General features: G+C 40.4%; 1 protein-coding gene across 7 annotated transcripts in view; it reads left to right on the top strand.

Moving 5' to 3' along the window:
- Nucleotides 1-17,604, top strand: part of GABRA5 (gamma-aminobutyric acid type A receptor subunit alpha5) — an 83,002-nt gene extending 65,398 nt beyond the window's left edge. For all 7 annotated transcript variants that reach the window (XM_025982261.2, XM_072737026.1, XM_025982262.2 and 4 more), the window contains 4 exons: nt 6,376-6,519; nt 9,497-9,649; nt 12,458-12,669; nt 16,324-17,604. In XM_025982261.2, the coding sequence (XP_025838046.1) occupies nt 6,376-6,519; nt 9,497-9,649; nt 12,458-12,669; nt 16,324-16,626 (812 nt within the window). In that variant the 3' untranslated portion in view covers nt 16,627-17,604. The remainder of the gene's footprint in view (nt 1-6,375; nt 6,520-9,496; nt 9,650-12,457; nt 12,670-16,323) is intronic.
- The last annotated feature ends 10,303 nt before the right edge of the window (nt 17,605-27,907 follow it).

Below are 27,907 nucleotides of genomic sequence, written 5' to 3'. Positions count from 1 at the left end.
GTGATGTACAGCACTGCAGTCAGGAGAGCAGATGGGGTTGTGTCTGTGTGTTCCATAGTCCTGTCCTCGTCTCCAGGCCATCTCAGTACCTCCACCAGCCCAGAACTCCACTCTGTGTCCTCACTTCCTCACTTGCCTCCCTCTAGGCCACCAGAGAGTACACATGCCCCTAAGACCTCTACCACTTTCCAGAATGCTCCATGTGTCATAATGTCCTTTCTCTCCTGCCTCCCATATGCTCTTTGCTTCCTTTCCCTTCTTTCTTGACATTTGACACCAAGGAGACAGCTCCACAAAGAAAGCTTTGTTTCCTGTGTTCTGTACCCGTTTAGACACATCTGTGTTCCTAAATGTTCCAACTCTCAGAACTGACCCTGGTCACTCTAGCCTGTTGCCTTGAGGTTTGAGTTCCCTTATGAGCTTCAGGATTCGCATTTTCCAACATACTCATATTTCCCAAGGATTGTGGGGGACCCCTTCTCTTGACCAGATTTCAGACACACAGCTCCCCTGTGGATAGGGAAATGGAATGAGGAGGTATTAGTGGCACATCTGTAGCTCTCCTTACTGGAAATGTAGCTATGAGGAACGGGCAGGGGGCACAGCTTCACAGGGCAGGAGCTTTCCCCAATATGAGACAAGATGAACTGGGAATAAGATACAGGGCAGGTGTACAGGACAATAGAAAAGGAAGCTGCCTGAGTCAGTCTGCAGACAGTAAGAATCCAGGGAATCCATCTCATCACCATCCACTGTCTGCTTCACACTCATAGCCTTGTCCAGAATCCAGTGGGGTTCTCTGCTCAAGTCCATGTCTGAGTGCCACAGCTCTTTGATATTCAGGGTCCTATAGCGTTTATACAGTAGGAAGGAATAGAAATCTCACCGTCTCAGCATATGCCTCGTGGTGCCTATGACCAGATATTTGGAAAGCAGCCTGCCAAGGTAGAGGGCATCATCAGCCTCCATGTACATTCTCAGCACCCAGAGCCACCCATCTCCCCAGGAGAGAAAGGAAATTACAACAGAGAGCACTTGTTTCAGGGCAGATCCAATCCCACATTTACTTTTATATTACCTAAAACTTGAAACTAGAAGGTCATGTTAATTAAAAAAAAAAAAAAAAAAAAGACAAGAATACCACTCAATATTTACCTGCAGTGTGAGTTAAGGGTAGTATCCATAATATTTCATCAGTTGCTATAACAGAGTCTGTTTACTTCCATTTCATCATTAATATGCAGATGGATCTCAGAATGGCCTTTGCTCAGGGACAGGGTACATCAGTTATTGGAAAAAAGTATTAGGTATCACACATCTAGGGGGAGAAGATCTAGTAAAAGAGAATGATACAAGCTTATTGAAATATATTCTAATATAGAGGACTCTTTTGGGTTGGTCTCAGCCTATCAATAGTGATGCTGTCACTGAGGAATGTCTGGGCATAAATAAATAAATCTTTAAAAAAAAGTGGGGGGTGGGGACACCTGGGTGGCTCAGAGGTTGAGCATCTGCCTTGGCAGCTCCGGGTGTGATCCTGGGATCTGGGATCAAGTCCCACATCAGGCTCCCTTCAAGGAGCCTGCTTCTCCCTCTGCCTGAGTCTCTGCCTCTCTCTCTGTGTCTCTCATGAATAAATTGATAAATCTTAAAAAAATAAAAATAAAAAGGAATGTCTGGGCAGTTGCCTTGCCACATTACTCAAAGTGAGTCCCCACAGACATTTCTCTGAGCTGAGCCAGTGCTATAGTGGGATCAGCCCTTGTGGTTCCCATAATGATTGCAAGATGCACCTCCACAACAACCACTAGGAAACATTTGAAAAAACATTTGTTATTCTCAAGTCCTGGAAGGTATACAGCGTGCGTTGGGCCACACAGCAAGTCACAGGTAGAGAGAGGGAAAGAGAGTGCAGAGTTAGGGCTCCTCCTTTATTGGGGTCTAGGTTAGGGTGACTAGGGTTTGAGAGTTTCACTCTTTGTCAAATTTAAAATAGAAGAGCAAAAATTAGGGCACAAGAAGGGAAAAGTGAGTGACTCAAGTGGCCAGCTATCTAGGTCACTCTAGGCTTTCTAAAAGGGGAACCTCATGGGTGGAGCGGCATGGCTCTTTATGTAGTTATATACCTGTGTTTAAGAAGTAAGTCAATCGGAGAAGGACAAACAGTGTATGTTCTCATTCATTTGGGGAATATAAATAATAGTGAAAGGGAATATAAGGGAAGGGAGAAGAAATGTGTGGGAAATATCAGAAAGGGAGACAGAACAAAAGACTCCTAACTCTGGGAAACGAACTAGGGGTGGTGGAAGGGGAGGAGGGCGGGGGGTGGGGGTGAATGGGTGACGGGCACTGAGGGGGACACTTGACGAGATGAGTACTGGGTGTTATTCTGTATGTTGGTAAATTGAACATCAATAAAAAAATTAATTTATTAAAAAATAAAGAGGGATGTCTTTGAAGGGAGTACCTCTCAAAGCGTAACATGAGGTGCTTATATTATAATCTAAAAATAATCTAAAAAGCTTATTATCAGACATTTTTCACTATGAAGACCTAAATACATGGAGAAACACATCATGTCCATAATGAAAAAGATGCAATACCAAAAGATGTTATGTCTTCCCAATTGATAATATATAGATCCAGTTCAGTTCTAAAATAAATCTCATCAGAGTATTTTTAAGGAAGCCAATTGCAAAATGTATGTAGGTGAGCAGATGACCAAGAATAGCTAGGACTCCCTGAAGAAGAAATGAGGGGGAACCTTATGCTTCCAGCTACTGGTATCTTCTAAACCAGGACAGAAAAAGGGAACAGAGCAGAAGATCCTGCAAAGAGAAAGCCTGTGCATGATGGAAACTCTGTGAGTGGGTGGGAGAGACAGCTTGATGATGGCAATGGCAACACAGAGAACCACATGGAGAAAATGCTGTTGGATACTTTTGTTTGGAAAATACATACAACTATAATCAACTCCTGGTAATTAAGGCCCTAAGGGTGAAGGATGACACGTTAAAACTTTGATAATGCACGTGTAATGTAGTCTGATGTCAGAACAGGGAGGGTGGGCCTCTGAAATAAGATCCACAAGATAAAAAGATGGATAAACTTGACTAAAATTAATGTTTATCAAAAAAAAAAAAAAAAAGAAACCATCAAGACAGTGAAATAGCCGCAAATTTGAAGGTATATGTAACACATAGAGCAAAAAGAATCAGAATGTATAAAGGAAACATGAATCGAATGGGTAAAAACATGAACAGATTTCACAAAGAAGACATAAGCAAAGCCACCCCCCCACACACACAAAACAAAAACAAAAAAAACCTTCCTCATTTAATAATGTCTGCCCAGAAAGTAAAACTACAAAGCAAACAGTGCAGTGGTTATCATAAAACTCAGAATACCACCTTGTAGGGAGGAGGTGAGCTTGAGTCATGCACAGAGGGTCTTGAAACTTCTGCTATTTTCCCCTGTAAGTTCAGTATTTCCAACATACATGCTGATTTCATTATTTTTAACTGTTAAGGGTACTTTTTTTTTTCGCACATAAATGAAGAATAAAGGAGATGTGCAATAGTGGAGAAATTTCCATACTTTTTAGTAGAACTCTTGATCATTCCAGAGACCATTCTTCTGGCTTCTCTGTTAAGATCTAAGCAGATAGTTTTGCTGGTTCAACCTAACAGAACACTGCTCCAAGGGCCTGTCCTGGTGGAGTTGCAGAGCATGCTGTCCTACTTTGGTGGACCTCCCCGGCCAGCAGCTCATCCCTTATCTCCTGATACATCTACATATTCCTCAGTTGAGAGTAAATGGTTCTTTTCCACCTGGAGTGAGGGTCCTCCTGTGTTTAAATAGCTGGCAGCAAAGCATACAGCTTTATTCGGAAGGTGTCAGAGTGGTTGGATGTGGCATCTGATGAGACTCATGGGCTTGATTATGGGGCAGGTGTGTTAGTTTACACTCAGGGGCCTCAAGAGACAACTGGAACAAACAGCCTATTAGTTCTTCAAAGCCTACTGCTCTTGCTGAGGTGGCTAGATCCTTCTCGGTCTGTGGCTGTTCCTGAGCCATCACCTGCAGCCTGTAACACAGGCCTCCCCGACAGTCCCTTCCCCATGCCCTCCCACTGCAGTGCCTGCTGCTCCTTTGGCTTTGCTGTTCTCCACTCGCCTTCTCAGACTCTAGACCCTGCAGCACCCTGGAAAGTCATGCTCCACCCCCTTCTTTCCTCCACTAGCACTCCTCAGGTGATCTCACCAGCCTGTGCTTCAGTTGACATATGTCTGCTGGTGATGGGAGAAGTCATGTCCTCGCCCAGGACCATTCCCATGAGATAACTTGTATAGTCAGTCAACTGTCCACTCAGCATCCCCAACTCTGACACATTGACACCTGCAGTGCTGCTCTTTCACTGGAAGCTAGGTCCTTCCAGAATCTTTGCCACCCTCCTAAGTGCAAATAATCTGTCCAGATGCCCAGCCTAGCCACCTTGTTCCTCTCACAGCTCCAGGATTCCTTAGCAACTGGACATGTATTCCTAATTTTTCTTCTCTTAGCCACTGCTCACCACTATCATCTTCCACCTGGAGTATTTTAATATCACCCCAGGTGGTCTCCCATTCCTGCCTGGTTCTCACCCACATTCTATCCTCCCATCTTAGCCAGATGAATCCTTTTAAAGCATAAGTTAGAATATGTCATTTATTTGATTAACCCCTCACCCCTACCTCCATATCTTCTGACTAGCTCACAGCAAAAGTCAAAGGCCGTCATGTGGCCTTCAGGCACTATATCATCTATCTGGTCTTTTCCTCTGCCTTTTGCCCTCTTCTCTGTCCAGCTACATTGCCTGTCTGCGTGGCTTCTCCTCAGGCTTAAGACCTTTGTAGCACCCATGCCCTTCCTCCTGACAGCCATGTGGCCAGCTCCTGCACATTTCTTGGGTCTCCTAAGTTAGACCTTCCCCAACAATGCCATTTAAAATTGTGTCTCTTCCCTCTTCATAGCTTGTAGTTCTCCACAACATTAATTCACCTGTTACATATTATATGTGTATTTGTCTCCTTCCTCTGGGAGTCTTTGTTTGTTCTCCATTTATCTGTTCTAGTTTTCTATTGCTTCACGACAAACTTACCAGTTTAAAGCAATACATGTGTAACTAACCTTATTGTGGTAATCAATTACAATTTGTACATGTATCAAATCATTACATTGTACATCTTAAGCATACACAATGTTACATGTCAATTATATCTGGGTAAAGCTGGAAAAAAGACAAAAAGAAAACAATACCTTTCTCGTCTTACAGTTCTATAGGTCAGTATATAGTATGTATGCCTGATATCTCTGTGCTGGGTTCCATTAGCCAGAGGTATAGTGTTGGCAGGGCTGCATTACTTTCTGAGGGTTAATCTACTTCTGGCTTCATTCAGGTTGTTGGCAGGATTCAGTTCTGTATGGTTGTGGATTTGAAGTCCCTGTTTCCTGCTAGCTGTCACCTGAGGGGGGTGGGGGTTCATTCTCATCCTCCAGAAGCTGCTCACACTCCATGGCCCCTTCCTCCATCTTTCAAGTCAACAATGGTGGTAAAGCACTTTCTTCATGCTTCAAATCTCTCTAATCTGGGTCTCTGACTGGCTCTAGCCAGAAGAAGTTCTCTGTTTTTAAGGGCTCAAGTGATTATATTGGGTGTACTGGGATAATCCAGGATAATCTTCTGATTTAAAGGCCCATAGCCTTCTGATTTAAAGGCCCATAGCCTTGTCTGTACAGTGCTATTTGCCATATAAGGCAACATTCACAGGCATGACACTAGGGGGAAGAAGTCTTACCTACCATGCCACCCTCCTACCAGGGCAGCTTTGAACAACAGGGCAATATACAAATTGCAAGGTGGAACCCTTATCGGGTGCTGCTCTATGTGCTGTATGCATTAGGTTATTATGGAGCTTGTATCGTGATAGCAGGAATCCTAAGAAGTAGCTGCCATTACCACCCTGTTTTGCAGATGGAAGAACTGAAGTACAGAATATAAGTGACTTGCCCAAGACCACAGAGATGGGAAAGCCCCCAGAACTGTGATCTCAGCCCATGCAGTAGTGCACCCTACAGAGAAAATACATGCTAGGAAGCACAAGGCACTGATTGCTGACCACTCAGATTTTTAGAAATGAGAAGGACCTGAACAGTGGTGGTGTCTGCCCTGTCTGCCCTGCACTGTCTGCAGTGGTTGGACTGCCATGTGCATCCTTCAGGTCCTTTAACTTTAACCTTCTAATCATCTCTCTTACTACTTTTAGAAACATCTTTGGTTGTGCCAGGCTGAAAATGATGCCATATTTATACCACCTCTCCCCCTGCCCTTTACAGATGCATATCCTAATTCCGAAGTTGTCTATGTCTGGACTAATGGCACCACTAAGTCAGTGGTGGTGGCAGAAGATGGCTCCAGGCTGAACCAGTACCACCTGATGGGGCAGACAGTGGGCACCGAGAACATCAGCACCAGCACAGGTGAGACCAAGTGCTTGCAGAGTGCCACACCCTGGAAGAGCTCGGTGCTCCTGTGGTATGTTGGGGGGTGTCCTTCAGGTGCATCTTAGTTTTACTTAGTAATCTGGGACACAGCTGTCATTGTGCAGTGCTGGCCACAGGGAGGCCTCCGGTTCAGGTCCCAGTTCCTGTAGCTGCACACGGAGGCATCGGCTGCAGTGGCTGGCAGCATTAAGGGTGGTGGGAGGCATTCATCTCAGGTATGTTTGCCTTCATGTGAACACACCCCTGTTATTGCATGCCCTGCCTGGAGGCCACATGAACCTGCTTATGTACCACGGCCCCTGTTTCAAGCACTGAGATGCAGAAGCAGAAGTTTCTGCAGGAAAAGTAGACAGCTTCCTGGAGGTACTCCTATTTACCTGTTCCCCTACCTCCTTTTTGAACATTTCTAAGATTTCCCAGGGGTTGAATTTTGGAAAGCACAACCAAACAGCATAGAAATAGCCGAGGCCTCCCCAGGAAGGGGCTCTCACTCTCATCTGTACAAGGCCGGTACCACAGGCACCGTGCAACCTGGCTTCACCTGACACAAAATGGGTGAGGTGTCCAAAAGAACAGAGTGTGTTCTACCTTCTGCACCTGCAAGGTGTGTCTTCAGCTGCCTCTTGGCCACAGGAGGCCCAGCCATAGCAGTCAGGAGGCTTGGCTGTTAGCAGAGAAAGAGACTCCAGGGCCCCAGAGAGTCTCCATGGCAGAGAAGAAAGTGTAACAAAGATGGAATGGGCCCTATCATGGGGATGGGTTGGCCCCAAAAGGTACCCTGGTCAGCACCACTCTTTGTCAGCGCTGCCAAACCTTGGAGCTGGCAGGAAGCTCACGGATTTTGAGTGCATGTGTCCTCTACATACAGGCTCCCCGAGCCTACCCATTGGCTTTGTCCTGGGTGCCTAGTTAGAGGGAAAGGAAGAGGAAGTAGGCCTAATTTGATTGGAACAAGTGAAAAAGTAGCATGGTAGATGTTTGGGGGTAAAGAGTTGCCATGCTAATGGGATTCTACAGTTTGGAATTGTTTCATATAGTTCTTTGAAAAGGTATAAATGAGGTTTTTGCCTCTATTTGCATTCCAAAGAGATGGTCTTTCAAAAAAAAAAAAACATTATATGATATTGGTACCTTCAACTCAAAAGTAAAACAAATGAGAGAGGGGGTGAAGGGATCAGCAAAATGGGTGAAGGAGAGTGGAAGATATACACTTCCTGTTATGGAATGAGTGAGTCATGGGGATACAAGGCACAGCATAAGGAATACAGTCAGTGACAGTATAATAGGGATGTATTGGGACAGATGGTAGCTACACTTGTGGCGAACACAGCATAATGCATACACTTGTTGAATCAGTATGTCGGACACCCAAAACTAGTGTCACATTGTGTGTCAACTACACTCAAATAACAGAATGAAAAGAACAGCAATTAAAGCATTATAAGTAGGAGTGTAATATCAAACCCTACTGCCAAGAAATAGAATGGCATTTCCCTCTTCTCAGATGTTGAGGAGAGGCAAAATTGCATCATTATAAAGATCCAGTCCTTGCTATTAAATATATCTCAGCCTCCTGCTCTTTGCTGCTATTTCTTTCTGCTGTGCTAGAGTCTGCTTGGCCGCTGTCCTCTGCTCTGACCGGCCTTGGAACAATGGAGAATGCGTGGCCTGCTGCTGTAAGGGGGCAGATTTTGCCCCATATGATTTTAATGGTTCCCTTTGCCTAGTCTAACATCTGGCATGCTGAGAAGAGGCATGTAGGGACACATCTGCAGCTGGCCATGCTGTGCTCTGGGCTCTGATTCCAATAGCACGCATCAGAGCTGTTATCTGTCTCCAGCAGAGCAACCCCAAGTAGATGACTCCTACCAGATCTGCTTTAGGGAGGCCTCAAGCCTTTTCTCTCCACGGTTCTACCCAGCTCCCCAGCCACACCATCTACTCATTGCAGTTCAGCAAAAGAACGCTTGTCCTCAGATCAGCTTAACTCTGCCTCTACTTCTCAAAGCAGCCTTTGCATCTCCCCAGAGAGCAGGCACAGAGATGAACGGTACAGGACAGGGAATATGGTCAGTAATATTGTAATAATGTTATATGGTGACCAATGGTGGCTACACTCATGATGGTGAGTGCTGAAGGAGGTACAGAATTGTTGAATCAATATGTTGTACACCTAAAACCAATATAACATTGTATGTTAACTATACTTCGATGAAAACAACAAATTCTAGCACTGGAGACTTTCCAGCTGACAGCCACTGACACACTTTCTGACCACAACCCCTCTCAGCTCCTTACCAGTTCACCATCAGGGCGGCATCATTCTCAGCAATGAACGGAAGGTCCCCGCTGGCCTCCCACACTGCCAGGCAGATCCAGAGAAGGCACAGGAGCATCGCCATGGGAATGCCCCAATCTCCCTGGTGGGCGGCAGGAGGGAGGGGCTGCCAGGACCGGTTCCCTCCTCAGACTGCTGTCCCTCAGCTTCCACCTGGCCTCTGGCAGGGAGCATGGAGCAGGGGTGATCACCCCTAGCTTCTTCCAGCCTTCCCTGGCTGAGAAATGGGAAGAAAAACTCTCCACCTGCAACAGGGTTCTGTGATGTACTGAGTTATATCTGGAGAGGCTAAATCCTGAAATCCTGATGGCAGTAGCAGCAAGGGGGTGGACAGAAAGTGGCACAGATTGGGACCAGGGATTAGGAAAACACACAAATCTGATTTTCCTCAGGAAAAACATCCACCAGCAAAAGCTCTTCAGACGCCGGGGCTCAAAAGACTTACTTATAAAATGACAGTTAAGGAATCCATACATCCTCCATTCTATCCTTCACTCCAACAATACAGTTTTCCAAGGGGAAGATGGAGAGAAGGACACCTCTGGTCCAGAAGCAGGAATAACAGGCAGGACTCTAGGACAGGTTGTTGTCCTGAATTAATTTGCTTATTTGCAGGCGAATACACAATCATGACGGCTCACTTCCATCTGAAGAGGAAGATTGGGTACTTTGTCATCCAGACCTACCTTCCCTGCATAATGACCGTGATCTTATCACAGGTGTCCTTTTGGCTGAACAGAGAATCAGTCCCTGCCAGGACAGTGTTTGGTGAGTGTCCTCCAGCCAGACCTGCTCTGGTGTTTTGGGACTGCTTCTAACAACCCCCAAACAGCAATAGCCTCTAAACTCTTCCTTAGTGCCTACTGTCTGTTCTGTGACCTGGAAAACAAATAGACCGATTAGTTAAAAATTCAATGTTAAGGATTAGGATTTAGGATGGCTCTTTAACAAGGGTTTAGGAAATGGTGCATGGTCTATTTGATCATTGTTTCTGTTTTGAAAAGCCTTTGCTGGTAGCCTTTTTTTGAGATATGAAACTACCAGCAATCTGTCTTATGTGAGATTTTGCTACGGTATTTTCACACTTCTCCTAAAGTACTAACTTGTATGTTATCAGGCGGTTTTCTTTGAAATGTGAGTGCCACTTTAAAATGAACTCTCTACAGGCAGCCTAGGTGGCACAGTGGTTTAGGCCACCTTCAGCCCAGGGTGTGATCCTGGAGAACTGGGATCGAGTCCCATGTCAGGCTCCCTGCATGGAGCCTGCTTCTCCCTCTGTCTCTGCCTCTCTTTCTGTGTCTCTCATGAATAAATAAATAGAATCTTTAAAATAAATAAATAAAACACAATAAAATAAAATGAACTCTTGAGGGGCATTCAATACATCATACGTGTTATGGTAATAAGAAATTACATATCTATATGTCATATATACCATATTTATGATGGGGCATATGATATGAATATATGGATATTTTCATATATGCATAATGCATATATTTTATGCACATATACACATATACATGTATATATACTTATATATGATAAGAATCCAGAACATCACTTGACATCCCCAAGACGTAAATTGGGTTTAGCAAGATCTAGTTCAGAAGGTACCTCGGCATAGCAGATAGTTGAGCATTTAACTCTTACCTTGAAGCTCTGCTTCCTTACATTTGAACAGCGATACTCAAGATGGTTTTGCAAGTCAGTTGTGGTAATGGATGCTCACGTATTTCCCAATTGTAAGGTACACCCCCTGCCTCAGCTCTTACTATTACAAAGAAGGAAACCAAGACTTACATTTTATGTTAACCCTTCCATAGTCTGTAGGGAACCAGAGAGCCCAGGGAGTTTCTAAGTGAGTGGCCCAGGAGTATTCCTGTCAGATCATCTCTCTACTTCCATCTACATGGCCAGTTTCACTTGCCTTGCTTCATCTAGCTTCAGGAATGTTTTTGAGAGGTATGGATTTTGGTTCATGGCCCAACCGTACTTCTCCAGCTCTTTAGTAGGTGGGCAGGGAAAAAAAATTAGTTTGGAGAATGCTGTATATTAGTGTCTGTTTCTTCCTGGAGATTTTTAATGCACATTAAGATGTTAAACGACCCAAGAAGTTGCAAGGAGCCTGTTTAAGGTCATGCACAGAACATTTTCCCCCAGCACAATATGAAGTACATTTCTAAGGAAAATCAAAGATGCCTACTGATTTCCTAGGGCTCCATAATGAAGTATCATGCCCTGAGTGGCTTAAATAATGGAAATTAATTGTCTCAGTTCTGGAGGCTACAAAGTCCAAAATCAAGAGGCCAACAAAATGGTTTCTTCTGAGGGGAGGGTCTATTTTAGGCCTCTCTTCTAGCTTCCTGTAGTTCCTTGGCTTGTGGCAGATAATTCCAGTCTTCACACACTTTTTTCCCTGTGTGCACATCTGGGGCACCAGTCATATTGGATCCACCCTAACAGCCTCATTTTAACTTGATTACTTCTATAAAGGCTGCATTTGCAAATAAGGTTACATTCTGAAGTTCTGAGGTTTAGGACCTCAACATATGAATTTGTGAGAAATACAAAATCAACTTATAACAGGTATATTGCACCCATACCCCATGCACATAGGTGTACCCTCATGCAGACAAAACTGTGGTGAGGAGGAAGGCACAGAGCATGTGGAAGCTATAAGGGCTCTAAAGGGCCCAAAATGGGTTCACATTTGCCAGCTAGTGAAATGGGGTACATTGCTAAGTATGTTTAAATCTTTAAGCTTTTCGCCTATGAATGGGGATAATGACACCCATCCAGAATGTGGCTTAGATCAGTCTGGCACTTATTGGAGACTAGATAGATGGCTCATAATCTGCCAGTCCTGAATGTCCCCCTCCAACTGTCTGCCCTTGCTGCATGGTCACTGCAAAGCTCCCACAGAAGCCAAGGCAGACAGACACAGACATCTCGCACAATCGCTTTGAGGGAAGAGTGATCTCTCTTGGATCAAGTGAAGTGCTGAGACCCAGATTCAGACACAGAACTGGTATTGCACCTGGGTTCTTGGTTCCTGGAAGTCTGCAAATTGTGTTAATCCATGTAAAAGCAAGTCTCTCTCTTCAGTTTGTCTCAATCCCAGTACTCACAGGGTGCATAGCACATTTTGTGAAACACTTCACTAGATGCTGTGTGAATGCCATTACCTGTTCACAATTGGGTATTGCCACATTGCCACAGAGGAATACCACCTATTCAACCCATCTTGGTGGACACAAGCTATCTGCTGGTCTTGGTTCAGGACAGTGGGGACACAAGTATGTGTCTATATCAGACCCGGTCCTTACCCTCCTCAGTTTATATTCCAGAGGAAGGAGCCAAGTAATAAGATAAATAAAATAAGAAATATTATAAATGCTATGAGTGTGTTAAGTGTTACTAAAATAGAAAGGGAGGCTTTTTCTAGGGATAAAAATAACCAGTTCCTTTCCTGTCTTCATCTGTCATGGTCAAGGTGTTCTACTGGGGTCTCGGTGTCAGTACTGATTCCTGTTTCCATTCCCCTTGCCTGACCCCTGTCACTAACAACCACAGGGGTGACCACAGTGCTGACCATGACGACTCTCAGCATCAGTGCTCGGAACTCTCTGCCCAAAGTGGCTTATGCGACAGCCATGGACTGGTTCATAGCTGTGTGCTACGCTTTTGTGTTCTCCGCGCTGATCGAGTTTGCCACCGTCAACTATTTCACAAAGAGAGGCTGGGCGTGGGATGGCAAAAAAGCCTCAGAAGCAGCCAAGGTCAAGGTACTGACTGCATTTTCCCCTTTCCCCCAAAGAAAATGTGCCTGACATAAAATATCAAATATAAGACAGGTGTTTCTCCTCTCTATGTCGCACCCCCCCCCATGAAAAAATGGCCCCTTCCATATGTTCAGGGTCCCTATCAAGTCTTATTGCAGCAGGTCCTGAATTGTTTTGAATCATCTGCATTGATCAAGCAAAAGGTCTGATGTCATGTGAATGGCTTGGGCTTGTTTAGACTTAGGACTGTTATTTTTGCTAAAGTGTCTCCTGTCTGTTCAATGACTACTTGTCCAGTTTTGAATTATACATTCTTTTGCTCATTGCTTTGTCACCTAACCATGCAGTAGATCTTCTGCAGAGTGGCTTTAAGGACGTGAGGAGAGCATGTGACCTACTGGATGCAGCAAAACATACCCAGTTCCACTGAGGAGATGATTTGGTTCACTTAAAAGATGCACATTAATTATCAAAAGCATTACTCTGTTCAAAGCAATTAAACTTTGGGTATTTAGAAGGTGATTGGTGCCTGAATCTAAGGAATAGTTGAAGAAAAAAAGATTACACAGAATTCTAAGCTGAACCATGTCCTTGGGGAGATGAGAATAACCTATGTGGAACAAAAAAGGAACAGCACGTGATAAACTGTTAATTATACCATGCATTAAACAAACAGGCAAAGCTTTTGCTCTGAGAGAAGAGCAGGCCAAAGTTATCAGGGTAGAAATAAAAATTTGTCCTTGAAAATCAAAAATCTGTCCATGAGAAGTCAGTATGAAGAGAGCCCTGGCAAGGATCATAGAAGACTGAAATTGTATGGCCTGACCTCCCAACCAGGGCCACAAACCAGGAACAGCAACTCAGGATGCTCTTTTTGTTGAGGACAGTCAGCTGTGTCTCATTGATGGCCTCATGCTTGCTTTTTGCATTTAACACAGCTATTTCCTTTCCTGGGAAAAGTCAGAAGTTCTGAGTTAACTTGATCTATCTAATTCTTCCTACTTCCAAGCACCAAGAGTCCCCTCCCATGCCAGAGTTTCAGTCATAGAAAACTCATTTCCAAGTCCAGCTTCCCTAGTTGGAGGAAGACCTGGGAGGGATCCATGCTGGGCCTTCCTAAGAGAGAAGGGACAAGAGGGAGGGCCTTGACAAGTAGCAGCCTCAGGAGTGGGTGTTTTGGAGGTTGGGGATGGAGTGGGGGAATAGTGGTGAGCTGACCATAGAGGATGATTGGTGGTGACCAGGGAAAACACTTGTAAAGGCAGACTGGGGATTCTTGAGCATCTGCTCCTGATGGTAAAAACAAAAGGAGCCACAGAGGAGGTTTGTGAAGGGAAGAATATGAATGGAATTTGAAGAGAGGGTTTCCCAACACTCAGCTCTGTGTTGTCAGAAGTTAAGTGATTGCTAAGGGCCTGGGTCTTGGTGGCTATGTGACAGTGAACTGGAGATAGCCAAGTCGGGGTAGGAAAGCAACCTGTTACAGGAATTGAGGCCTTCAGGCTAATGTCTATGAGTATAGCAGGAAGGGATGATTGGAGAGCCCCAAAATGTTGTCATATAAGCTCACTATCTATGTCAGCCACCAATTTCACATTTGCCTCCACTGCTATTACCATTTGCTGTAGATCCAGACCTGAAGGGAGAAGGAGAGATGGGAGAGATGAAGCTAACATGGATTATCTAGTCCTAGATTCACACTGTTCTTTTAGAATAAGCAGCACACTTCAGTGTCTTGTGGAACTTCAAAACTACATGTTGTTCTCCAGAAGACTGTGGTGCTGGGGGTCCTACCCCTTAAGCCTGGAAGGTGCTGTGCAGTTGAAGTGTCATAAATTCATAGTTTCTCCTGGCAGACCAGTGTGGGTACACACATGATCACTGGTATGTGGAAGAGCTGTAGTATTTCTGAAGAGTGGTCCAGGGGGTCCCTACTCTGGCGCCGGGCTATTGTAGCCTACCTCACCATGTCCCCAGGTGGTCACCATGCTCTTTGCATCTGGTTCCGCATTTACTCTACCTCTCTTTTCACTTGCTTCCTCCTGCTCCTTGCTCCATGTGTTTCCTTTCTCCTTATTATCTTTTCCATATGTTTCTTTTAATTTAGTCTCTTGTTACTGAGGAGGGCACTTGATGGGATGAGCACTGGGTGTTATATGTGTTTTTTTATAAATTTATTTTTTATTGGTGTTCAATTTGTCAACATATAGAATAACACCCAGTGCTCATCCCGTCAAGTGCCCACCTCAGTGCCCATCACCCTGTCACCCCCACCCCCCATCCACCTCCCCTTCCACCACCCCTAGTTCGTTTCCCAGAGTTAGGAGTCTTTCATGTTCTGTCTCCCTTTCTGGTATTTCCCACTCATTTTTTCTCCTTTCTCCTTTATTCCCTTTCACTATTTTTTGTATTCCCCAAATGAATGTGTTTTTCCAATTAAATTTTATTTAATGGCATGATATTAAAGGAACAGAATTTTTTGCAACATTTTATTATATACATTTGCAAACTGACAGGAATGTATAGAGAATTTTATAATGAAAATCTCTCTACTATGCACATTTTACTATGCATATGTCACTACTGTCTATTTGTCCATTATCTATCTATCCATGCATTCACTCATTCTCAATCCATCTTATATTCTTATACATTTCAAAGTAAATTTTAGAGGATAGTACATTTATGACTAAATATATTTATACATGTGCATTTATATATTATTTTTTATATAAATTCATTTTTTATTGGTGTTCAATTTGCCAACATACAGAACAACACCCAGTGCTCATCCCATCAAGCGCCCCCTTCAGTGCCTGTCACCCAGTCACCCCCACCTCGCCTTTCTCCCCCCCTAGTTCGTTTCCCAGAGTTACGAGTCTCTCACGTTCTGTCTTCCTTTCTGATATTTCTCACTCATTTTTCTCCTTTCCCCTTTATTCCCTTTCACTATTTTTTATATTCCCCAAACGAATGAGACCATATAATGTTTGTCCTTCTCCGATTGACTTACTTCATTCAGCATAATACCCTCCAGTTCCATCCACGCTGAAGCAAATGGTGGGTATTTGTCGTTTCTAATGGCTGAGTAATATTCCATTGTATACATAAACCACATCTTCTTTATCCATTCATCTTTCGATGGACAGACACCGAGGCTCCTCCCACATTTTGGCTCTTGTGGACATTTATATATTATTAACAAGAGTTCAATATTTGTTTACAATTTGATTCTTTCAAAGAAAAACTTGCATAGTGTAAAATACACAGATATTAAGGATACATTTGCTGAATTTTTATGAACATGTTCACCTATGTAACACAAAATCCCTATCAAGATAGAGAAAATTACTAGCTCTCCAGAAAGTTTACCATGCCACTTCCCAATCAACTAAGCCCTTTCCAATATCCACTTCAACAAAGACAACTGCCATTTTGATATCTTTCACCATAAATTATTTATCCTGTTCTAGAACTTCTTATTCAAGATTGGCCATGTGTGGTTGTATGCTTAGAAGTCTGGAGAACTGCCCTCCCCCAGAGCTAAGCTGATGTTTCTCTGTCTCTCTTTTGAGAGATAAACCTTTAGAATCTTCAAAAATGAGTTGACAATTACCTGCAAATGGCATGCCCTTAAAATCTTATTATATTTTGCAGAAAAAGGAGCGGGAACTCATACTAAATAAGTCAACAAATGCTTATACTACTGGGAAGATGACCCACCCCCCCAACATCCCAAAGGAGCAGACCCCAGCAGTGACCTCAAATGCATCGTCAGCCTCAGTAAAGCCTTCTGAAGAGAAGACTTCTGAAAACAAAAAGACTTACAACAGCATCAGCAAGATTGACAAAATGTCCCGAATTGTATTCCCAGTCTTGTTTGGCACTTTCAACTTAGTTTACTGGGCAACATATTTGAATAGGGAACCGGTGATTAAAGGGGCTACCTCTCCAAAATAACTCACCATACTCCCAAACTCCAAGAGAGCCATACTTCCAGCAGAATGGTACCAAGGAGAGGTTGAGCTCAGAGGAATTTTCCATATTCGGGCACTATCTTTCAGGAAATTTTTGCATGTTTAATAATATGTACAAATAATATTGTCTTGATGTTTCTATATATAATGTCGGATGTTTCAAAGATGTCACATTGATAAATAAAGCAAACAACTTTCTAGAAAAACAGGAGACAATGGCTCTGACACTCAGATACTCAGTATCTTACACTGATAGTTTACAAACAAGATAAGTATATTTTTAACTGTTCCAAGTGTTACCTAACAATGTTTTTTATACTTCAAATGTCATTTCATACAAATTTTCCCAGCAAATAAATATTTTAGGAAATGCTCCATGATTATTACTTGACCAACTCTCTTGCAAGAAACAAATCAGAAAGAGCACATTTTTCATTAAAAAGGAAACTGGACATTTAAGTACAAAACTAATTGCCTTTGATAATTCTTACTATTCTGAAATTAGAAAATATTGCATGATATTACACTAAGAAATAGATTAGGCAAATATTTATGCAGATAAATTTAATAACAGAAATATAAGGTATGATAGATTAACAGATAAAATATTTCCCCAAGGAAAAATTTAACTGCTTAAAAAATCTTTTTTTTCTTTTTTGAGGAAAAGAAACATTTCTCTCCCCACCCCACCCTACCCAACTGAATACTGATCAGAGAAAGAAAAGGAATTGTTAAAACAAAAAGTGATGTGATGACAGTCTTGGGTTTTGGCCCATGCATTCACTGGCTGAAACATTGACCACCTCTCGCTACAACCAGTGTGTAGTGCTTCAGTGGTGAGAAATTGTAATTGAGTTATTTTCCATTTTATTTCCTTGTACTTATTTCATGATTGACTTATTGCTCTGTTAGCTTTTGTATATGAACTTTAAATGTTCATTAAAAAATAAAAAAAACTGATTTTATGGATAAATGTCATTTTTTTTTAAAAAAAATCATATTTTGGGGGGCTCATTTCCTAAAAATGACATAAAGAAAACCAATCATGAACTTGCTTGCAAAAAACTCTTGGTTATTCATGTCTATTTCAATCTAATTCTCTAGAGTAGAGTAGTAAATAGGTAACTGGGTAAATAGGTAAAACCAGAAGTTCATTGCCATTACATATGTCACATCAGTCTCTATCTGATAGGATCCTACCTGAGGATGTTCCCACAGTGGGTGCTTGTTATGAGCAAAGTAACTACTCAGTCCTTGCTCCTTCCCTTTGCTGTTTATGAACAGTGATAACAAAGTACTGCATTTGGACCGTCTATTTACAGGAATGACATATATAAAATGAATACTTCCTGCCTTCTCTGTGACTCAGAATTATAAAGGGGACTTATGATAGTTAGCAAACAGTATCAAGATTAGGCCTGACTAAATTGACTACATAATGATACATAATTCTTTAATACCAATTTATTTCACTGTGCTTGATAGACATGGCCATGGCCAGGGACATACACATAGACATATTCAACAACACCTTTCATCTTGAATAGCCATGTAAATGCCCCTAACATCCATTCATTGAGAACTCCAAGTATTAATCTTAAAAAGGGTTTTCATGGGATTCAAGGTCATCTACCATATTCAATTAGAGTATTATGAGAGATCATTTTGTTCTTCAAAGATGTAAGTGCCCATTTTTCACTATTTCTGCCTGGTTTCGGGATATCACACATAGAAAGGTAAAGGTCAACAAAAAGATGCTCTTAAATCCTCAAACAAGAAGCATTTCTCTATTATAAATGGGGTTATATTTGTAGAATAATGTGTGTGCTTTTCCTTACACCACAGCATAAACCTGCCGTAACAGAAGGCAAACCTGGCTCAGTATGAAGCTTCTATTTTATGGATTGTTTAGTTGTAGTCTTCCTATATAGTCTTTACAGTTTAGCATTGCATTGAGGCTTGGAGAAAAGCATACTATAAGTTAGGTCTAGATGGCTGTACATACAGACATCTTAAACGTCTAATGGAAAATGGTGTCTTCCATATCAAGTTGCAATAATTTTCTTGACAAGTTCTAGCCTTTGTTATAGGGAGTCCTAGGAGCGCTGCTGGGTGAATCCCAATTTGAAGATACACCTATTGCATTTACATGCTGCTCAGTCTTAAAAATGATCATGTAAGCTTTCTGCTCTCTGATTTTGTATTGTAGATATTTCAGTGTTTTATTTTTAATGAAGATGTAATAAAAAATCACCTTGAGAAAAACGATAACAAGGCAAGATATAAAAAATTTTGGAGATAATTATAGCTCTGCTCTACTTTTAGAATGAGGGTATGTATTTAAATGTATCTCTTTTGACATTACCATAAATATAATATTTTAATAAGTCAGCAATTACTTCTGTATTTCTCAGGAATCTATGGATCTATCTTGGGCAGGCTTTGACTAAAGCTTGTATACAATAATTGGGTTCAAATGCTTCTAAAATAACTGTCAAAGTTAAAATGGTATAGCAACATCAAAAGATGAATGGATAAAGAAGATGTGGTTTATGTATACAATGGAATATGCCTCAGCCATTAGAAATGACAAATACCCACCATTTGCTTCAACGTGGATGGAACTGGAGGGTATTATGCTGAGTGAAATAAGTCAATCGTAGAAGGACAAACATTATATGGTCTCATTCATTTGGGGAATATAAAAAATAGTGAAAGGGAATAGAGGGGAAGGGAGAAGAAATGGGTGGGAAATATCAGAAAGGGAGACCGAACATGGAAGATTCCTAACTCTGGGGAAATGAACTAGTGGTGGTGGAAGGGGAGGAGTGTGGGGGGTGGGGGTGACTGGGTGACAGGCACTGAGGGGGGCACTTGATGGGGTGAGCACTGGGTGTTATTCTGTATGTTGGCAAATTGAACACCAATAAAAAATAAATTTATTATTTAAAAATAAATAAAAAATAATAAAATGGTATAGCAAGCACTATCCCATCTCATTGAAGGTTGATAAAGAGGTTGTAAATCTTCTAACCTATTTGTATGTGAATGCCTTAGAAATAGTGTTCTATGTCTCCTATGGAACAAGGTATGGAAAATAGGTATGGTAAATGAGAAATCTGTTTTACAAATAAAGATATTGAAACCCAAAAAGATTAATCCATTGGCTCAAATCATATCACATGTTAGAAGAAAATGCAGGCCTAGGTTTTAGTTCTCATAGTTCCTAACTCTGAGTTCACAATGCCATGTGACTGTTTCCAGATGGAAGTTGATTTAGAACAAAAATGTAACCTAAAATGAAAAATTTTGCTTTATGCTCTGGTTGAATGATTATCTATTAAGAACACCTTAAAGGATATTTTTGGTTTGTTTTTGTTTTGGGCACTGAAAGCATGACTTTTCTAAATTTTTAAAAGATTTTATTTATTTGACCAAGAGAAAGGGACAAGCAGGCTCCTCTCCAGGCAAGGAACCCAATGTGGGCTTTATCCCAGAACACCCCAGGATCATGATCTGAGCTAAAGGTAGACACCCAAATGACTGAGCCACTCAGGTGCCCCCAAAAGCATGACCTTTACGTCTGTTATTTTTTTTATATAAAAATTATGTATTTCTGTGGTCTTAGAACCTCCTTTTGATAGAATAGATCTGTCAGTGCAGGACTCTCCTGCCCTCCCCCTGCCCCATCTAAAAGAGGAGAAACAGAGAGTGGGGGAAGTGGTAAGGAGGAAGTAGTAGGGAAGGAAGAAGCAGGGCGCAGGAATGGGTGGAGAAAGGAAGTGGGGGGCGGGGAGAAGCACTGATTAACTGGAGCCAAGTATCTTGATATGATTGCTCCTTCCAGAGCACTGATGTAAATGATTATGGTTACTGCATTGGGCGGGGTCTTACCTCTAGGAGAAAACATAACTACAATGACATCAAGTCTTCAATCAACATTAACTTCCATTGTAAGAGCTGGTTTCAAATCAAAAAGAACTATTTTTTGAAAATTGGAAATGCCACAGTTCTCTCAGTGAAAACAGTGTTTTAAATATTTAAAAATTAGTCTTAATGTCTTTTTACAAAACTAGCACATCTGGGACAATCAATGCCATGAGCAAACATGGTGAAAATTTGAATATGAATAACTCTGATCATTGCAATTACTTGCCAGGTTTGCAGTGATATAAAGTAATGGTTTTAAAATGTGCAAAAGGTTCATTTCATCAAAGATTTGCATGATTATCTGTTTGTCACTGTCATTTTCAATAGATTATCTCAATCCCAAACTCAGATGCCCTATATCTTATCTTGAAATGAGCGTGGGTTCTTTATGGAAACCTGTGATTCAAAAATATTTACTGCTTAGAATTTCCCTAATATAAAAGTCTGAAGAAATGTATTTCCTTAGCTTTTCTGAGTTTACATGAATGACAAACAAAACCAAAGATCAGATATTACATTTCATAATGTATAATCTTAGAAAGCAGATTTTGAAATGAGCTGTAATTGACAATACTAATTTAAGTCACTCTTATTCTACATTCTTTATTCTTTTTGCTACCATTGCCTCTCTAGTAGCCAGCATTTTTCCAGGGCAGTGACAGGTGCTCAATGAAGGTGAACTAATGGAATAGATACTAGAAAGTGGGTGGACTGAATGTCATGAAATCTCTTTGGGTAAGGGTAGTTGTATTCCACTTATGGAAAATATTTTCTTAAGGTATAAAATAAAAATTTCAGGATTTTTATGAACTTACCCATATTTCAAATAACAACACTAGTGGGGACACATCCCCCCATGGTGACAATCAGCTTGGTTTGACTAACAGACTAACCCCTTAGTTGTAGAGACTATAAAATTTATTATCCACGGGTGAGACTTCCAGACGGTAGAGTGAGTACTTCAGTAAATTCTCTCCTGTCAAAAAAAATGACAACACTGGCAAGATTACCAAAACCAATCATTCCAGAACTCTGGAAATTTAACCAAAGACACAAATTAAAAGTACTTATTGAGGAAAAACTACTAAACCTAAGTTAGAACAGAGAAGTCTGTGACATTTTAACTTAGGGATACTCCCCTCTCCCTACCAATTCTTTAGAATGATAACATGAAGATAATAGCCTTGCTGCCACCAGAGGGGGCTAATGTGATTTAGAACTCCACAAAAAACCCTATCCCTAGGGCTTTGCCACTATTTGACCTGACTTGGAGCTTCATGGAAAAGCTTTATTCCCAGGGTGTAGTTGGTAACAGTAGAAACCAGTAGCAGTCAGGGAAGGTATATTACATGGCTTCCTAAGGCTGTGATATCAGCTGAGCAATATGGACCTCAGACAAAAATTTAAAAAGAAGATCTAGGTAATTACATGTCCACAGTGGGCTAGGAGCACCTCTGACATATTTCTGGGGGATCTAGAATGTTATTTGCATGTTCAGGATTAAATGAAATTGCAGCGAGAGCTATGCTGAAGCAGGAAGCACACACAAGAAGCAAGAACTAAAATTAACCAAGAATTAAAACAGAGACTTCACAATACAATGCAATACAAACACTATAGAACTTATCCTGAGGAGTCTCCAAAAAACCCACAAATCTCATCCCCAACAACAAAAAAAGGTACTACAATAACAAACAGTGGGGAGGTTGGAAGGATGATCAGATTTCAAAGTTACTAAAATATACATCTATTATGTTCAGTTTTCAACAACTATTACGAGACATGCAAAGATGCAGGGAAGTACAGCCTGTACAGGAAACAAAACAATCCAAAGAAACTGACTCTGAGTGTGTCTAGATGTTTGACTTAGTAGGTGGACTTTAATGAGCTTTTATAAATATAATCAAAGAAAAGGAAGCCATAAGTAAAAGTTGGACAATATTTCACCAAATAGGTAATACCAATAGAGAGAGAAATCATTTTTATAAGGAATCAAATAGAAATTCTGTAGTTAAAATAATAACTGAAATGAAAAATTCACTAGGGGGTCACAATATCAGATTTGAGCAGGTAGAAGAAAGAACTAGCAAACTTGAAGACAGGTAATAGAGATTATTGTCGGAGGAACAGAAAGAAAAAGAATGGAGAAAATAAACCAAGCCTAAGATACCTGTGGAACACCATTAAATGGACCAACATGTGCATAATGGGAATTCCAGAAGAGAAGAAAGATAAAGAAAAGATACTTGAAGAAATAATGGACAAAATTTCTTAGAATTGATAAAAATATTAATCTGCACTTCAAAGAGACTCAACCAACTCTAAGTATAGTAAACTTTAAGAGATCTACACCTGGACACATTATAATTGAGCTGTTGAACACCAAAGACATAGAAAGAATCTTGAAAGCAACAAAGGAAAAGACTTCTCATGTACAAGGGATCCTCCCAAGCTTAACAGCTAACTACTCATCAGAAACCATGAAGGCCATAAGACAGTGCTAAAAGGAATTAAAATGATGCACTAGAAAATATCTAATACAAAAGAAGGCAAATACAAGTAACACAGAGACAAAGGATATGAGAAAACAAATAGCAAAACAGAAAATGTAAATCTAATCATATCGATAATTACATTGAAGAAAATGTATTTAGTATTCCAATCAAAAGGCAGAGATTGTCAACTGATTTGTTTTTTTTTAAGATCCAACTAAATGCTGTCAATCAGAGACAGGTTTTAGATTAAAAAACACAAGTAGATTGAAAGTAAAGGATAAAAAATATATACCATGCATGCATACAGTAACCAAAAATGCGCTAGTGTGATTATACCAATATCAGAAAAAATAACTTTAATACAAAAAATGTTACTACTGTCAAAGTGAGACATTTATAATGATAAAACATTCAATTCGTCAGCATATATAAACATCAAAAACAGGTATATACTTAACAACAGAACCCCAAAATATATGAAGTATATGAAGCAAAAACTGACAGAATTGAAAGGAGAAGCAGACAGTTCAACAACAATAGTAGAAAATATCAATACTCCACTCTCAATAACTGATAGAACAGTAGTCAGAACATCAGCAAGGATGCAGAAGACAAAAATAGCTTAACTTGATTGGTATCTATAGAATGCTGCAGAAAATACAGGTATTCTTTTCAAATGCACATGCACCATTTTCCTGGATAGCACATTTTCTGTACCATGAAACAAGTCTTAACAATTTTAAAGAGATTGAAAAATAAAAGTATGTTTTCTAAACACAGTGGAATTTAATTATGTACTTATTGAGGTTACTTTTAAGAGGGGCTCAATACTGATCATCACACCAGGACAACAGGCATAAATGAAAACTACCTTGAGCAAATCAAGGCATGTGTTCATCCTGCCCTTAGCAGGGAATCCACTCTGTAGGTCTCCATAGTTCCCCCTCCCTCTGCTTCAGTCATCTCCAGTGTGAAACCTACCTCACCCTGTGGACTTTTGAATTTGCAACATATCTTCTAGACCAATTTGAATTAGGATATTTTAGGAGATGTGCACTTTATTTTCAAATGAATTAATCTTAAATTCAATATGCCCTGTCCCTATTTAAAATAATTTTTTTACAGATTTTATTTATTTATTCATGAGAGACACAGAGAATGAGAGGCATAGACACAGAGAGAGAAGTAGGCTCCATGCAGGGACCCCGATGTGGGACTTGATCCCAGGACTCCAGGATCACACCCTGGGCCGAAGGTGGCGCTGAACTGCTGAGCCACCCAGGCTGCCCCTAAAACAATTTTTAAACACAAACTTAGTTAGAATTTTTAACTTTTAACTTAAATCTATATGACAAAAATAGGCTATGGGAACTTTTAAAGAAAAGCTTGACTTTTTCCCTTTTTTGCATTTGGCTATGGACTCTGTCTTGGCCCTGGGAATGCTTAGCAGTTTAAAATGGTTATTTTCTACTTATAGTATCTACCTGGAAATTCCATGCTTTACTAGAAATGTATACCATTCCAAACCTCAATCTCCAAATAAAGATAATAACAAAGTTATATCTCTGCATAATTTGATACAACTAACCCACCCACAACCAAAAATACAGCAACACTTTCCCCAGATGAGTAAAAAAAGTCTTCGGTTGCTTTTCATTCATCTCGATATCTTATAACTTAAATAATGAGATATAAAATTAACTACTATCAATACATGTTATATTAGATGAGAGAATAATAAAGAGAAAAAACCCAAAAATATTTGTATACACATACAAAAATATTCACACCAAAATAAAGAAGAAATATTTGTAACCATTAGTCCTCATTTCTGAAACTGGCCTCATGGTTGTTGCTGGTATTTAAAAATACCTCCTTCCACAAATAATTTCATATTTGCTTAACTCTCACCAAACATTTCAGCTGATGGGGTGAACGAGATCTAGTCCTGAAAGGTGTCTGCTATTAGTTGTCCTGCTTGAACTGGATTCTTGGAGCTTTCCATTGGCTATAATCCCAGGATATGAGAGTACGAAATGATATCCTAAGAGATCTCCTGTATTCCAGATATACTGTTTCTTATTTCCATTGTGGAAGAGTAATCCAATTTCTCCTTGGCAATCAGGGTTAGTCAATCTAGCCAGAAGTGACTCTTTTTTGGCCTATTGATTTAGAAGCATGAGGAGCTTAAAATGGCGGGTTGCCAGTCTCATCTTTTAGTCCTCAATGGAATCATTATGTCCCTTGGTGGAAGCATTCCTTCCTTTGGAACTAAGAGCTCTAGACTAGCAGAGTCCAAGGTCAAGGGGATGGGAACTAAAATTTTGCAAGGTATTGCCAATTAACCAGTGTCATAGCTGAGTCTTCAAAGGGTATTTGTCTCAGTTAGTTCTGGCTGTTATAATAAATTACCAGAGACTGGGTGGCTGAAACAACAAACACTTATTTTCCATAGTTCTAAATAATGGGAAGCCTAAAATCAAGGTGCTGGCAGTGTCTGCTGAGAGCCCACTTACTGGTTTTCAAATGGCTGTCTTCTCATTGTATCCTCATTATAAAGGAGAGCAGAGAGAAAGAAAGCAAGCCTTGCAACTCTCTTTTGTAGACACTAATTGCATCATGAAGGCTCCGCTCTCATGACCTAATAACTTCCCAAAGGCCCTCTTAATACCATCACAGTGGGATTAATATTTCAACATATGAATTTTAAGTGAATACACACATTTAGTCTATACTACTATTCCACCATTCTATTAAGAAAGCTGTTGTAGGATAATGAGAAATATAGTAAGACTAACGAATTTCATGAGTATGGGCCCATTGTCGTAATAAATTTGTTGTGAATGAATTTCTTGGTTAAAAGCAATGCTGTCTGGTATACCATGCTGGTGGATAAGGAATTCTGTTAAGTCCATGGAAAGCAGTTTTGACACAGTATTATGGGCAGGGAGAGCAACTTCATATCCAGAAAAAGTATGTTTTCCAATAAGAACAGAATGCTTCCCCTTTTATAATGGAAAATCCAAAGTAAAAAACCCACCTCCAGCTAGCCAACTGATCACCATGTGAACTGGTGCTATATTGAGGACTCGGTGTAGTTCCCTGCTGCTGGATGATTGTGCTCTTGGCAGTGGCTGTAGCCATGTTGCCCTATTTGAGTAAAAGCCCATGTTGCTGAGTCTATGCACAACCTCTATTCTTGCCATCATGGCTTCATTCACCTACTGGTCTATGACATAAGTAGCTGAAGACAGAAGCTGTCTAGTATCCCAAGCATGGGTCATACTCTCTACGCACTTATTAAAAGTCATCTCTGCTAAGGTCATCTTATGAGCATCTTATGAGCTTGAGAAGAGCATTCTCATGAGACATATGTCTTCCTTCACTGCACATATGAAAAGTTCTTTCCATATACATCTTCCCCAGACCACCTTGTTGCCAACATTCCAGCCATATTCCCTCCAAGTCTCTGGTTATCCAGACACACCAGTGGCCACAGCCCATGAAATAGAACAGACTCAAACGTCTGGACATCTTTCCTTTTAGGTAAAATGTTCATGGGCATTCGAATCTCTTCCTTTTTTTGTATGGGAAAAGTGATCAAGATTTCTGTGGAATAAATATGACATAAGGTAGCATAAGTTGGTGTGCTAAAGGTGGAAGTGGAAATGAGTGGGGATAGCTATAAAAAGGCAACAAGAGATCCCAGTGGTAAGGGAAGTATTCTACATCTTGATTGTATTAATGTTAATACCTTGGCTATAATATTGTACCATCATTTATTAAGTTGTTACCTAAGGAAGAAATTTATTAAAGGATACATGAGATTTCTCCGTATTATTTTTTACAAGTTCATGTGAATCTGCAATTATATAGAATTAAAAATGCTTAATTAGTTAAAACTGCCTTGCTTTCCAAATTTAAAAAAAGTACAGAGGAAAAAAAGACCAAATAAATGTTAAATTGATATCTCTTTTCTCCATTGCATATGAGAAACCAGAAGATAATGAAAGTTAAGAGAAAATCACTTTCAAATTGAATTCTATACCCAAGACAACTATATTTTTAAGAAAGAAAATACAGTGGAGACATATTTAGGTTAATAAAGTCTGAGATTTAATGCAAAATGAACTACACTAAAGAAACTTCTAGAAGATGGAAACAGATCTTAGAAGGAGTTATGATAGGAAGAAAGAAATGTGAGCAAAACTGTTGTGAATGTGTTGATAAATCTAACACAAAAATAATTTAAACATTGTTAAATGTGTAGAAAGAAAATAAAAGATAAAAATAAAGTCTTGGACAATTATAGACTGTGATGTAGCAGGAGGAGGGTGTCTGACTGGAGTTAGGATATTCAATGTACTCATATTATTTTCAATGAAGTAAATATTTTATTACTTTTAATCCTGGCAAGCCTCAGGAACCTATGTTAAAATAACTGATCATGAGTATTTAATATATTAAATTTTGGATTAAAAATTCAAAGGGTGGGAATGAGGGGTAGGAGAATAGTATACAAATGTTAAATACTGTGACAAAGCAGAAAGAATAAAACTGAAGAATGAGCACAGGATGAAGAGAGAAAGGGGAAGATCTTGACTGTTGTAGAGGTAATAGGCAAAAGAGAAGGGCATTCAAAACAGCTGAAGTGGAAAATAAAATGTATTCCAGAATGAAATCCAAAAAGAACAAAGAAGGCATATGATACACATAGAGAAAGTTGAGACCTGGTACCAAAATGAGTCTTATAAAGGTGAAAGGCTCACCTCTTCTATCAAAAGGAAAATAGTTTTAAGTAGGCTCTAAAAGCAGAACTCAATCTTATGTTCTATAGAA

This window comes from Vulpes vulpes, chromosome 14 (genome assembly GCF_048418805.1).
Source record: "Vulpes vulpes isolate BD-2025 chromosome 14, VulVul3, whole genome shotgun sequence".
Classification (NCBI taxonomy): domain Eukaryota; kingdom Metazoa; phylum Chordata; class Mammalia; order Carnivora; family Canidae; genus Vulpes; species Vulpes vulpes.
This window is presented reverse-complemented; position numbering and strand designations above follow the sequence as displayed.